We start from the raw sequence: 14075 nt of genomic DNA, 5'->3' as shown, positions 1-14075 counted from the left end.
AAATCTTACGTATTATTGATTCTATAATTTTTATAAAATAAGTTTGAATATTTGTTTTCTCTTTTTTTTTTCCCCAAATAGATAGTTATTATTTAGAGAAGAAACTTGTTGGATTGTGAAAATTAATAATTATAGTAATTTTTTATCTTTTATTATAATAAATTAGAATTGATGCTCTCGTTATGAGAGAGAGAACGAGACACAAATTATTTTTTGAATTATTATTTTTTAATATTATTGAGAAATTTAACATAAGATAATATTATAAATAAAAGGGTGAAGTGTAGTTTTAGAGTAATTACATGAAAAATATTATAGGTAGTTGTCAATATTAATCACTTATTAAGATTTGTATTTGATATAGGTAAGTGTCCCACGTTGATTGCAAACGAGTAATTTGAGTGATTTATAAGTCTCAAAGTCCCTCTCTCTAGCGAGATGTATTTTTAAAATAAAATTATTAAATTTATACAAAATCAGAATGAATAATAAGATATATTAATTGCATAGCAAGCGGCATCAATATTAATATTTGTGTTAAATATTGCCCCAAAAGTGTCGATGTACAATCACTTTCAGCAGAAAGGTGCCACTAATTATGCAGTGTAGGGGATCCTTCCGAAAGTACGAGCTGATGAAGTAAAACGACGCCGAGGGGCTGCTGAGGTTTTCCCTTTCTCGCTCCTGCAATAAATACAAAACACACACACACAGTCACTCGCTCACTCACTCACACAGTGACACAACTATTGTCTATATATACACAGACAGTTTAGAGAGAGAAAACGAAAACTTAGCGGAAATCTAGAGAGAGAAGGGAAGCGAAAATGGATGGAGAAGGAAATAATAACAAGGGGGGAGAAGAAATTCTGGGTTCAAGTTTGACAATGGAAAAAGTGGCCGCTGCCAAACAGTTCATCGAGAATCACTACAAAAATCAGATGAAAAGCATACAAGAAAGAAAGGAGAGGTATTGTTATAGATAAATACAATATACATATGTGTATCAACAAAGAGCTATGTGCTTGTATTTGTGGCGACTTTTTGACTTAGAAATGTAGTCGAGTATAGTAAAAATTGAACTAATTAGTTCGCGTTGTGATTTAAGTTCATCGTTTACAAGATCTAGTGCCTGCTTCGAGTTTTTTTTTTTTTTTTTTTTTTTTTTTAATTCTAAATTCGGCCTGTGGACTTTTATTCTGTAAGTCGGTTAAAGTTGTGGTTGATTCGAATTTTCCTCAATCCAATGCATGTATAGATGGTGAATTTATGTGTGTTTTTGCGTGTGTGTGTGTGCTCCTTTTTCTTTTTCTTTTTTTCCTTCTGAAAATTTATTTGAATTTGAAGGATTTCATTTCTAGTGATTTATGGATGCAGTGAGCTCAATTTGAAGAGTCTATGTACTTAAGTGAGTTAATATCATAAAAGGTACTGAGATTTATAAGAGTCTATGCTGGTTGTAATCTGTTATAACTGATTTTCTATGCATGAATAGTTCTACACGACTTTAAAAGAATTGAAGGACATTTAGAACAGCATGTATGGCTTAATTAGTTATGAACATTAATAACCAAATTTTGGCATGCAATTCTTCTGATTGTCAACAAAGTTCATTACGTCAGCTCCATCAGACATTAATTTTAGCCACCCCTTTTACTACATTGTGGTCATGAAGTGGAAGCGAGCGATGACATTTATAGCGGCTTTTTGGATCCTAATGTGATGTATATCTCCCATGTGTTTTGCTTTTAGTTTTTTCCACTTGTAGAGTGTGAAGTGAGAAACCATATCCAATCTGACCTTTTTTATCCAAATACGACGGATTTTCCATGTTTCACGTAAATTCTGAAGTCTATGCCAAAACCATTGAAGTTTTCTAAAGCATTCAACCAACAACTCTACTTTAAATTTACATTTCCAGATATTTGGCTATGCTGTAAAAATTCCCAAAACTTTTATGTTTTTCATTCCAGGCGATGGATACTAGAAAGAAAGTTGGCATCTTCAGATGTGCCCAAAGAGGAACAGATAAATCTACTTAAAGATTTAGAACGAAAGGAAACGGAGTTTATGCGACTGAGAAGGAACAGGATATGTGTAGATGATTTTGAACATCTAACCATCATAGGTCGTGGAGCCTTTGGCGAGGTTGGTGACTTGCAGCATCTTTATCTTTTTCCATCGCAGTTTAAAATGGTTTCTAATATATTACTGATCATGAAAATGCAATTTTTAATGCCATCTTTGTATATCAAACTATATTCTCAACTTCAAATCCAGCTTCCCCACGAACAGATATAGACCTCTTCTTTCATCTGATGAATATGCAGTTATCTGTATTTTTGGTTGCTCTCTCTGCTACTGATTAAAATTGAAAGTACAGGTACGGTTATGCCGGGAGAAAAAATCAGGCAATATTTATGCCATGAAGAAGTTGAAGAAATCTGAAATGGTATCAAGAGGACAGGTGACTTTATTGATCAAACATGCAGAATTTTCTTTTTCTTATTAGTCTTTTATGAATTTTCCTACATGGTTCCTTATGACCAATGAGAAATTTCAACTCTCTCAAGGTTTCAACATTTTACATAAATTCAAAAGGTGTCATATATATATATATATATATATTGAGAGAGAGAGAGAGCGAGAGCGAGAGAGAGAGAGAGAGAGAGAGAGAGAGAGAGAGAGAGAGAGAGAGAGAGAGATCTATATTTATATATTTTCATTTACATTTTCCTTGTGTGGGTGAGGCATGGTTACCCACATTCTGAGTTTCTGGAAGTGCTTGTGCACTGACATCTGAAACTGTTCTGTTTCATAGGTAGAACATGTTAGAGCAGAGAGGAACCTGTTGGCAGAAGTGGCCAGCCACTGCATAGTTAAGTTGTATTACTCTTTTCAAGATGCTGAGTATTTATACCTAATCATGGAGTATCTCCCTGGTGGTGATATGATGACTCTGCTGATGAGAGAAGACACGCTTTCTGAAAGTGTGGCTAAATTTTACATTGCTCAAAGTGTGCTCGCCATTGAGTCCATTCACAAGCATAATTATATTCATAGGTGGGTATGATCTAATATTCAATGAACTAGAGTCTGGATACTTACTTTTCTGGAGAATTGGGCCCTCTTCAATGTTATAGAAGATCAATTTTATCATGTTCACTTTTCTTCTCATTTCCTCTTTAGGGATATCAAACCAGACAACCTTCTGCTCGACAAGAATGGTCACATGAAGCTCTCAGACTTTGGTCTTTGCAAACCACTTGATTGTAGAACTTTATCTACAGTGAATGAGAACGAAGCCATGGATGATGAGAATATAAGGGAGCCAATGGACATTGATGGACACTTTCCTGATGCGGCAAATGGAAGTAATTGGAGGAGTCCTCGTGAGCAACTTCAACACTGGCAGATGAATAGGAGAAAGTTGGTAAGTCAAAAGAATTTGGAGGCTAACCTTTTCCTTTATAACCATTGGATCAGGGCCTTGTCCATTAGTTATGTTTGCTCTGTGACAATCAGATAAGGAGAGAACACGTTGCACGGATTCCTTTTGTTTTGTAATTCGTCGCAACCTCTTTCAGAAATTGCTTGGTTGAGTTTTAATTTATTCTTTCTAATATTTGTTTTATTAGCTGATATTTCCATCTAAGATTTGATATGGGTTAAAGAGAGATACAGAGAACCTTCTAATATGAAGAGTTTTCCTAATATCTAGTCTAGTAATTAATTCCGTGGAACCTTCTGTTCATCTTCTCTTTATATAGGAAGGCACTCGATAGATCTCATTAAGTTGTGTCGTAACTGGTGACTTCTGTTTCATTGCTTTCTAGTACATGATTTAATCATCTGTTTTCTGCTCCAAGGCATTTTCAACTGTGGGTACGCCAGACTATATTGCTCCAGAAGTGTTGTTGAAGAAGGGATATGGCATGGAGTGTGATTGGTCAGTTACGTGTTATTCTTTCATCTTATTGCATCAGTTACTTTTTATAATTTATGTGTTAGAGAACGTCTATCAATTTAAAAGATGTGTCTGTACACGATTTATTTAGCTTGTATCTTGTCACCTATATGTTTTACTTTCCATGGTGCATAACTTAAAAGACGAATGGCACGATGTGAGCCTTCTTGAACAGACGTGCACCTATCACAATTTACAACCAACATGTTGATGCTTGAATCTATATAATGAAGTGTTAGCAATGACTTTAGCATTCAGGGCTACATGCATTCTCTTAGGGTCGTCAAGTTAAGTTTCAATTAATTTTATTAGAAAGTTAAATTTGAGTTATTACTAAACCTTTACCCATACCAATGGGTATTTTAGGGTATTAGACCCCTACCCATACCCGCTTACTTAATGGGGTCTAGGGTAGGGTAGGGGTCTCTACCCATTGAATAGGGTATGGGTATGAAAGTTATGGGAAGGGTAAGACCCTACCCTACCCTTTGACAAGTCTATGTTCTCTATACTGCATTATGAACTAGAAGCCACAGAAGGTGGAAACTTGTGCTAATCTGTTGGTCTCTTATACACTTTTACTACCACATGCATGCAGGTGGTCACTGGGCGCAATTATGTATGAGATGCTTGTTGGCTACCCCCCATTTTATTCTGATGATCCTATGACCACTTGCAGGAAGGTATATCTTTTTGTGTATAATGTCAACTCAATTGTTTTCTCTGATCTTGATGGCTCTCTAGTACTACAACATGTCTACATCTTTAAATGCAATAACTGGAAGATATGTATAATTGTATATACAATGCGCTAAGAGCCGCTGAAATTGCACAAGTGCATGCTAATTTTTCAATGTCCTAATGTCTTAGTCATAAACTTCCTCAAAATTGCACGAAACCGTTCTTAGGTTGATTCTGCATCTGCCCACTCTCTGGAGGATTGCCACATTGATCTGAAAGACCAAATACCAAGTCACTATGCCCCACGTACTCACAACTGCTTGCGGCTGCTTGTCCTCACATTTTTCAGCAGAGTACATTGATAAATGCTTATTGTCCTTTGAATAACCCATTTGCTGTCTGTGTCTTTTAAGTTAATCGAAGAGATGTAGAATTGCCACCATACAAAATATATGTATGTGATCATGGCTTCCTTGAGCTGAGAGAGTTTTATGAATGCATGACATTCACAAAGTGTTTTGCTGGTGTATGTTCATCTTTAGCAAGAGTGAGAACAAGAATGGTATCAGCCATTTGCTAACTGTTGTAAATTCTGTTGGTTTATCACACAAAAGTTGCCTGTGGGCCTTTAGCTATATAATAAAATGGAAATGTCAACATATTTCTTTACGAATTAGAATTATTGTTGATGCATCTGCAATCTGATACGGTTAACAAATACTTGCCAGATTGTTCATTGGAGAAATCACCTGAGATTTCCTGAAGATACCAAATTGAGCCCCGAGGCAAAAGATCTCATCTGTAGGTTACTCTGTGATGTGGAACATAGGCTTGGAACTGGAGGCGCAGCCCAGATAAAGGTAGTTTGTGGTTGTTGGGTGTTACATAATTCTTCACTGTCCCCCCTCTTCTGTCACTTAAATTTTGAACGAATGCATGCAGGCACACCCTTGGTTTGCTGATATTGAATGGGATAAACTATATGAAATGGAAGCAGCCTTTAAACCAGAGGTTAATGGGGAGCTGGACACCCAGAACTTTATGAAGTTTGATGAAGTATACCCTAATATCTTTGCTTTATTACATTTTATGCTATCTATGCTACAATTAAGACAAATACTCACAAATATCAAATTATAGTGATTCTTATTTAATTTTAGACCTATGGAGTAAGCGCAATGGATTCTTCCTTTTTCTGTTTTACCCAGTGATTTTCTGATTTGTACTGTGAATCTGCGCGAAGAAATTTCGTCCATGCTAAGACTTGGAATATAATGGGATATCTCAAGTTTTGAAGACGTCTTTAGTAGTGAACCGGTTACATATTTTCTACTATTGTGTTTTCGTTGAACATGTGCCGCGTTCTTGAATACAATTATCATCTTTCAGTGTCTTTGATGTTCCTATGCCAAGTGCTTTCTGTAGTCTCTTCTATTTTTAGTAGACTTACTGATGCAATTTTCTCATTGTCTTTTACAGTTGGATCCTCCAACACCAACAAGATCTGGCTCAGGACCCTCACGAAAGGTTTTGCTTTCTTTATGTATATTAAGTTTATTTGTTGCACAATCCTGCTATTTATGTATTATGTGCTTCATTTTGATTTTGCTTGTTCTGGCAATTTTCTGAATGCTGTTATCATAAGATGATCTTCTTTCCTCTAATGATTTACTTTTCTTATGCTTAGGAATGAGCAAGGTAAATGACTTTTTTACTCATGTTTAATCAAGCAGATGCATCTTACTCCAAAAGATTTAAGTTTTGTGGGCTATACATACAAGAACTTTGATGCTGTCAAGGCACTGCGATATTCATCAGGCAAGGATTTGGATTACCCCTGAGTTTTCTGTATATATATATATATATATCTGCTAGACCTGGCTTAGACATATACACCTCAGCAGATATTTTCAACAAAGTGCTCCCTACACATAGTACTTCATTTTCACGTCTCTCGAAATGACTGCTACCTGAACATTCTATTTCAAAAAACAATTTACCTAATATTTAGAGACTGTTTCTGACTTTTATTATTATTTTTTATATTGAAAAAATTGTTCTATATGCATAGAAAATCCTTATATTGAGTTTAAGCTGCAGATCATTCGAGAAGTACATCACCAAGTCGACCATCAATTGATTCTATATTTGGTAAGATGCATGTTCAAGATTGGATTTGCTAGTTAAGACTTGTTGCATGAACATCGAGTAAATCAATGTATCTGATAGGTGATTCCATGGGTACTCAACTGAGGAGAGGAACACCTGAGGAAACAGATGTACAAATGATCACGTCAATGGATGATGATATGTCTCCACAGTAGTACTGATATTCCAACGGTTTTGGAAATTGGAAAATGTTATCAAGGATGGTGGCGAATGCCTGTATATTTGTAGGTTCTCGCCCCTTTCAGCGTTCAAACTGAGATAGATGGCTGCCTCAAATTCTGTAGTGGCATCACTCAATTGTACAGTATGTTGGCTCATAAATTTGTCTACTTTTACGGCATAAACATGCTTTTACTAGTAGAGAAGTCTGTAATATGAAATTAGAGTAGGTTGTGGGAATTGGTCCTGGCTGCCCAGGTTTGCGAGGGAACTTGCTCTCTCTCGTGGCAGTTTTCTGACCAAATATTTACTAGATGCCTAACTATCCAGATACTCCTTCACTGTGTTAAGGAAGAAGTTTATTTCATATGATATTTTATCATTATTATTTTATGTTTTTTAGGGGAAAAAGAAATTACAGTTTCATGAACATTAGACTTAAACTCTTCGTCGCTGGTATTGTCTGCTTACCAGGTTTGTGATACCACAGCCAATGATATATGTAGGGGACGACGATAACCTAAACCTCCCCACTTTATTCCTTAAATTGGCAAGAGGGCGGGCGTTTGGACCGAAAACAAACAGGCGGTTTTGAACAATAAATGGCCAACTACTGAAACAAACAGGCGGTTTTGAACAATAAATGGCCAACTACTGTTAAATGTGGTCGGAGTTCTTTTAGCTGCATATAATGTGATCCAAGTATGTACCATAACGAGTTCCTCGTCCACAGAGGATATAGCGTGCCTAAGGAGATAGAATGAAGCCCACGTTTAGAACTGCAGTTATCCTTCCACTCTTAAAAAGGCAGCAAGTTGAACGCATCTCCAAGGATGGATCTACTTTACCCCTTATTCAAAAAAGAAAAGAGAAAGATATTTGAGAATCCAAAGTGCAGCAAAAACCTTATAATCTCAGGATAAAGATATACGCTGGGGGGGAACCCTGTTTAAAATTCTCGCAGTACAAAATGTGCAGCAAAAGGGGCATGACAAAAATATAAAAACACATTCTGGGACTCCAAACACACCAATTGACACCAACCAACCAGGAAACATCAAGCAGACCAAATAAGAAATACACTATATGTTCATAACATATGGCACTCGGTTTATGTTCACCGAATTACCCATTTTTCAACCCTTGTCGATAAAAACCCAGACAAGAACATCAAATAGTTACTTCCCATCGCCAGATATTTCCTGCTTCGCATTGTCATCCTTCTTCCCTTCTGAGGCTAAAGGTGCTTCTTCAGCCTCCTTTTTCTCTTCTTTATCCTTTCCTTCAACACTCAACTTTTCAATAAGACTGGCAGCAGTTTTAGCTTCTTCACTCTCTCCACTGTCCTTTGCCAGAGATTCAGTGATTTCTTCAATCTTATCCTTGAAAGCTTTGCAATCTGAAGCAAAAGGAAAACAGAGAGGCAAAATTTAATACAGGTTTAACCCAGAATGATATGCAGCATCTGAGGGGGAAGAAAATATATGAATGATGAACTTGCACTTGCACCCTTAGGCATTTAATTCACATCCTAATGCAACAAGATCACTGCTTATTCACCCCAACAGCGCATAGATTATACAAGGACAGTCATTTAAAGTTAATGCCAAGGTTTGTGAATAAATACAAGTTGGTGATATGCTGTGTTGAGTGACGTCCCAAACTGATCCTCACTTTCAGCTGAAGGCTTTTCAACTATGATATATATGTAAAAATAGAACATATAGAGAAGGTAATTATAAAACGAAAGTACTGCCGTATCTTTATAAACAGATAAATCCATCCCTAGACAATAAATTCATTGGCTTTAAGTTTCTTAACATATAAACCCATTAGGCTTACTACTAATATATAGAATCAGTACCCGAATTAGCTACACTGCAGAACTAAATTCATGTTTGGAGATAAAATATGGAATCAACTCACTCTCAACAGAGGCAAAACGAATGCAGAAAGTCTCCTCCTTCAGTTCTCCATCCGCAAAATCAGCAGCATGCCACACACATGACTTGTCGTTCCCCTGATGCTCTTGAACCGTCATTGTGGGTAGCACTACAAGTAGAAAGAAAAAACTCAATTGGTAGCCAAGCGGATCATCTCACCATCACACATCATGAATCTTTAACCAATAAAACAACATTTACAATTGCAAAACCAACATCAAAACTCAAAAACCCACTTTGAACATATGTATAAGAGAAACATAAAACAGCCAAGTACACAGCAACCAAAATTTAATGTACTACTGCAAAAATTAAGGATATGATTTCCTGACCAAGATGATTGGCACAGATCTTAAGGATCTTGTTCTGCCTCATAACAAGCCTAACTTTGCCAGTCTCTTTGTGCTTGAGTAGCTTCACGGTACCAACTCCCCTCTCTTTCCATTGGTTGCCTTCCTTGTCAAATCTATACAACTTTGATTTCCTACAATGAAAAAGATTTAAATTAACAATGATAATTACTAAACTCAAAACAATCACCACCACAACATTCACACTGCAAAAAGACCAAACAATCCAAATCTGCTTCAATCAATTCATTCAAGATCCTTTCAAAAGCCCACTTTCCAAGGCAGAAGAGAGAGAGGGGGAGAGAGAGAGAGAAGGAAAAAGAAAAAAACCTTATAAAACACATGCGCATAAGTATTGAAGTAAATCCGCAACTCATTTCAATCACAAACCATCCATGATCCAACCAAAAGAATTACACATCTCAAACACAATCACGACATATAAGTGACAACACTATGACACCCACTTCATCAACTGCATCAATTCATATAAAACCTGGAAACCAAAATCATATTTTGGTCAATTCAATTTGATTGCATCGATTCATTGGAAACCCCACAACAACTGCATCAATTGCATAAACAATCGAACTTCAACTGCTTCATCAACTGTTCCAGACCATAAACCAATTCTAGCAAAGAAAAAGTTAATAAGCACTTTAGATCAAATTAAATCGAGAATCAGGTCACTAACAAGTCAAGGAGAACATCTTCGTTTTCTTCGCCAGTAGTAACTGCAACTTCTTGGAGTTTGACGATCGGTGCCACTTGAGCCCCGGTATCCTCGTCATCTGCGGCTGGCTTTGAGTCTTCCTCTTCTTCTTCTTCCCTTTTTAGAGTAGTGGGTTCCGTTGTGCTTGCCATGATTGACTAGAGAGAGACAGAGAGATTCAGTGAGATCCGGCGAAAGGTTAGGGTTTTGCAGTGGTGAAAGAGGAGTGTTGCCTAGTAGAGATTAGCTGGAGATTTCCTTTTTAAGGGTTTCGATAGGCCCAATCAAATTTGGGCTCCTACCAACATAAAATGGGCTTACAATTGATTTGTGTTACTGGGTCGGGTCCGACCCGATTCATGATAATTCTTTCTTGTCATTTCAAAGCCAGATGCACTCGTTATAAATTTAAAGTCTTTGTTGGTGGATCCAGATCCGGTTAAAATTTAATCCAGTCTTTGTTGACGACGCATTGGCAACATTATTCCATACCTTCTCATTATTCAAAGAATATTTTCTCTAAAAACCTTCAAATTTAGCATAGTTAAGTAGTTTAATTTGATTACGTATTCTATGTTAATAAATTAACTAAATCCAAACAATTTAGCTAGCCAACCTGATAATATGTTTCAAAGGAAAATCCATGATAATCGCACTCTCCAAGTATTAACTCTACATATGAATCCATTAGAAGAAATGGAGTGGTACAATCTCCCAGAACACAAAGTATAAAGGTTCAATCAAAGGCTTCCTAGTTGATGGGAGAATAACTATGAATAGGTAACTTCCACAGACGTTAAATCACATACCAGTAAAAGGCAACATACTAGCACCCTTAACAATCACATCGGCATCCGAAGGCCAAGTTTTAAGATGTGTTCTTGAGTTTCATACACAGTAATACTCTCCTAAGCTTCATTTATAAGCAGAGAGTTTGAACAAACAATTATGCGTACATCATCGCCGATCACCCCCAAAAGCATAACGTAACTGCAGTCACTGGAGCAATTAGGCTAAATGTGCCAGCTTACAAGCTCAAGTTATGGGCTATTGAAGATCAATAATGCCATACAATTGTTGAAAGAGATACGCCAAACTCAATAACGATATTTGGTAGAGTAATCTTTAGGCGCAATAACTAGACCACGGCCCTTCCTGGCACCACGATACACGGTCTCAACAATGTCAATAAACTCCTGCTTATCCTTTAAGGCCCAGTTGATCTTGTTGTTGTTTCCAGTGCCAAGATCAATCATAATGTGCTTGTTCCTGAAGAAGAACATGACAGTGGAAGGGTCGTACAACTCATACATAGTATTGAAATCTGGCACTTCTGTGATATCCACCAGATATATCACAGCAAAGTTCTTTATTGTCTCAGCAACTGAAGCCAGCACCTCATCCATCTGAAAATTAAAATGAAGAAACAAGTGAGATAGCTAATAACCAGCAGTGCATAAGTAAACTGTACATAATGGGACATATTTCAAGCTGCAGTCCAACAGAAATAGACACCACCATAAAAACCTTGAAAGAGAAGACACATGATCATTAGTTGACAGAAATCAAATACAAAGCCCAAACTTAATCATGTGAACAACTAAATATCATATGAGTATTTACGAAAAAAACCTTGAACCTAAGTAGATGTGGAAGACATAACATGGAGCAGCACAAGGCTTAACAGTAATTCACGGACAAAAACAATATTGAAGAGCAGTGATCAGTGCATTTTCTAGTTTTATTTAATGTCAAAAATATCATTCTTACATAGAACTTGTATTCATATCGCGGAACGCCCAATTTAAATTAATCGAGATCATGGCTAGTAAAGTGATAGTTACCAATGATGGGCAAATCGTCAAGATAAATGATCAGCACATCACGACAATACTTGTTCATAATACAACCAACAATATACTATTGATGTTATCAGTTAAGTCTACGCATTCCCACTTTTAACCAATTTCCCCAGCAACATTTGGGAAGCATGAATAAAGCTTCATACTATAATCCAAAACTTCCAATTCACTATCACCCTGATACAACCCTAATTGCAGCAACTATGCAGCCAAAAATCGCAAAAACACCCCAAAGAAAACCTAGAACTCAACAGCAATGTGTCCAAAAAACCCGATTTACTATGAAATTCACTCAAACAAACAAAACTTCTGAAAAGAGAAATAAATTCTGTATATAACAGTAAAATAGCAAAGAAAACCGACCTGCATACAGGTTTCGTCCCAGTCATGACCGAAACGGATGATGACGAGGCGTTCCTCCTCAGCGAGGATCGCCTGATCGACGGCCCATCCGGAGTGAAGGTGCGGCAGCAAATACGACATCGTTTAGATGTCTCACAACGCAAGCCTCTCCGTAGAAAGAGAAATTCACTGCGCGGATGTGTGTGGAATAAGCTTGTGGGTAGAAGTTCTGCTTTTGGATTGAAGTCTCTGGAAGATTCACGCGCTTTTAGCTAGACTTCGGTTTCGATCCATGTTGCTGCAATTTTCTACAATTTCTACTGAAAATGCTTCTAGAAGTGGCAATTTTTCCGGGGGCTTTTACGGAAATCACAAACTCTTAGGGGTCATTCGGCAAATTCCTGATATCACAATTTAGAGTGCCCATATTTTGTAGTATAATATTTTATTGCCGTACAATTGAAATAAGTGACGTAACAAAATATAATACTTATTATATAATTAATTCGACTCAATTATATTGTAATAATTTTTTCACTACTTACACAGATATTTTGTTCCCTTATTTTATTTAAGAGGGTTTTTGACTAAATTTTTTTAATACATCTTATAAGCTCTTATATCTTATAAAATATTTTAGAAGTTTATAAAATATTGGATTATATTTTAAAAATAAGCTTCTAAAATATTTGGATAAAATAAAATGTTAAAACTTATAAGATGTTAGGGTGTTTGGCATAATAAGGCCTTTATTGAAAAATGACTAAAATGGGTGTAATATTATTAGAATCAAATAATCTGCTATTTCTTAACATATTTTGCTTTAAAAAAATTTAAAATACTTTTATAAATAGTACTCATTAGTTTAATTTCAAATAAAATTTAATAGATAATCTTTTTATAATAAAAAAAAATGACGAATCATTACCTAAGCTTTTGAGTAAAAATAATATATATGTACATTCATACTAGTCGAATATTGATATAGATATATTGTTTATATTTTCTTTGTTAATACAATAATTATTTCTAGTCGTATAATTTATAATATCTTTAATTATATTTTTCAGTAAATATAATATCAATACGAATCTTATTTTATTTAATTATAATAATTTATTATTAAATAATTGAGTATTATATATTTTCCGAATGTTAGAAAAATTAAATAATAAAAAAAAAATTTAAATCGTAGAGAGAGTGAGGAAAGTGTGTGTGAGAGTGTATGAATGCGGATATTTTTATCTGACATATTAATTTTATATAACTTATAAAAAAAAGTTAGGTAACGAACTTACAAGATTCAAAACATCTTATTTTAAAATTTTATAAAGTTTTTAAAAAGAAATTAGCAACATATTATAAAATGTTGTTAGGAGTTTATAAGTTTAGCTAAACACCTTCTTAATTCAACTTTTATATGTTTCAAGTCATGCTATCTTCTTCTTACATATTAAATAATTCTATAAATACTTAAACTTGAGAAAAGACAAAAATATATTTATATTTGTAATTTTTCAAGTGTTTGGGCTCCACTGGATAAATTACAAGTAATAAAATTTTAATTGGTTGAGAGTTGGTTTATTTTTTTAGATTGAGCTGAATAAGCAGCTTAACCCAAAAGAAATGATTGTTTATTTATTTGAATGGGAACATCAAGTTGGAATTTAAGTACTATTTTACTGGTTAACACATCGTATCAATTTACGCAGAATGAGTGATATGTCAATCCAAGTACTATAATTAATTCAAATAAATTTATTATAGTTGATTTTGAATTTATTTTTATATTTTTCTATGATTTAATTAGTTCATGGCACAAAGTAGTAAATGGGACTTGAAATATAGTGCACACATTGGTGTAGAATTATTATAGGGTGGGGAAAGGGA

At 35.3% G+C, this 14075-nt stretch overlaps 3 protein-coding genes across 4 annotated transcripts; 1 reads left to right on the top strand and 2 right to left on the bottom strand.

The window, feature by feature from the left end:
• On the top strand, positions 622 to 7284 carry LOC105164649 (serine/threonine-protein kinase tricorner). Of its 2 annotated transcripts, XM_011083349.2 has the most exons (13): positions 623 to 970; positions 1974 to 2148; positions 2384 to 2467; positions 2822 to 3063; positions 3190 to 3433; positions 3870 to 3949; positions 4566 to 4650; positions 5377 to 5508; positions 5591 to 5704; positions 6128 to 6175; positions 6382 to 6466; positions 6749 to 6799; positions 6878 to 7284. In XM_011083349.2, the coding sequence occupies exons 1-13, from the start codon at positions 828 to 830 to the stop codon at positions 6970 to 6972; spliced, it is 1578 nt and encodes a 525-aa protein (XP_011081651.1). In that variant the 5' UTR covers positions 623 to 827; the 3' UTR covers positions 6973 to 7284. The 2 variants fall into 2 exon arrangements, with proteins under 2 accessions (XP_011081652.1, XP_011081651.1); XM_011083350.2 differs by lacking the exons at positions 6749 to 6799; positions 6878 to 7284 and having other exon boundaries at positions 622 to 970; positions 6336 to 6472.
• LOC105164648 (ran-binding protein 1 homolog c-like) lies at positions 7870 to 10226 on the bottom strand. The gene is made up of 4 exons (XM_011083348.2): positions 9964 to 10226; positions 9252 to 9403; positions 8903 to 9028; positions 7870 to 8375 (listed from the first exon to the last, which is right to left on the bottom strand). Exons 1-4 carry the CDS (start codon positions 10131 to 10133, stop codon positions 8155 to 8157), a joined length of 669 nt encoding a protein of 222 aa, XP_011081650.1. The 5' UTR covers positions 10134 to 10226; the 3' UTR covers positions 7870 to 8154.
• LOC105164647 (thioredoxin-like protein YLS8) lies at positions 10749 to 12472 on the bottom strand. Its single transcript, XM_011083347.2, has 2 exons — positions 12207 to 12472; positions 10749 to 11387 (listed from the first exon to the last, which is right to left on the bottom strand). The coding sequence occupies exons 1-2, from the start codon at positions 12324 to 12326 to the stop codon at positions 11079 to 11081; spliced, it is 429 nt and encodes a 142-aa protein (XP_011081649.1). The 5' UTR covers positions 12327 to 12472; the 3' UTR covers positions 10749 to 11078.

The sequence above is a fragment of the Sesamum indicum genome, linkage group LG6 (assembly GCF_000512975.1).
Source record: "Sesamum indicum cultivar Zhongzhi No. 13 linkage group LG6, S_indicum_v1.0, whole genome shotgun sequence".
NCBI classification, from domain to species: Eukaryota; Viridiplantae; Streptophyta; class Magnoliopsida; order Lamiales; family Pedaliaceae; genus Sesamum; species Sesamum indicum.
Note: the sequence above shows the minus strand (reverse complement) of the source record. Positions and strands in the feature narration are given on the sequence as shown.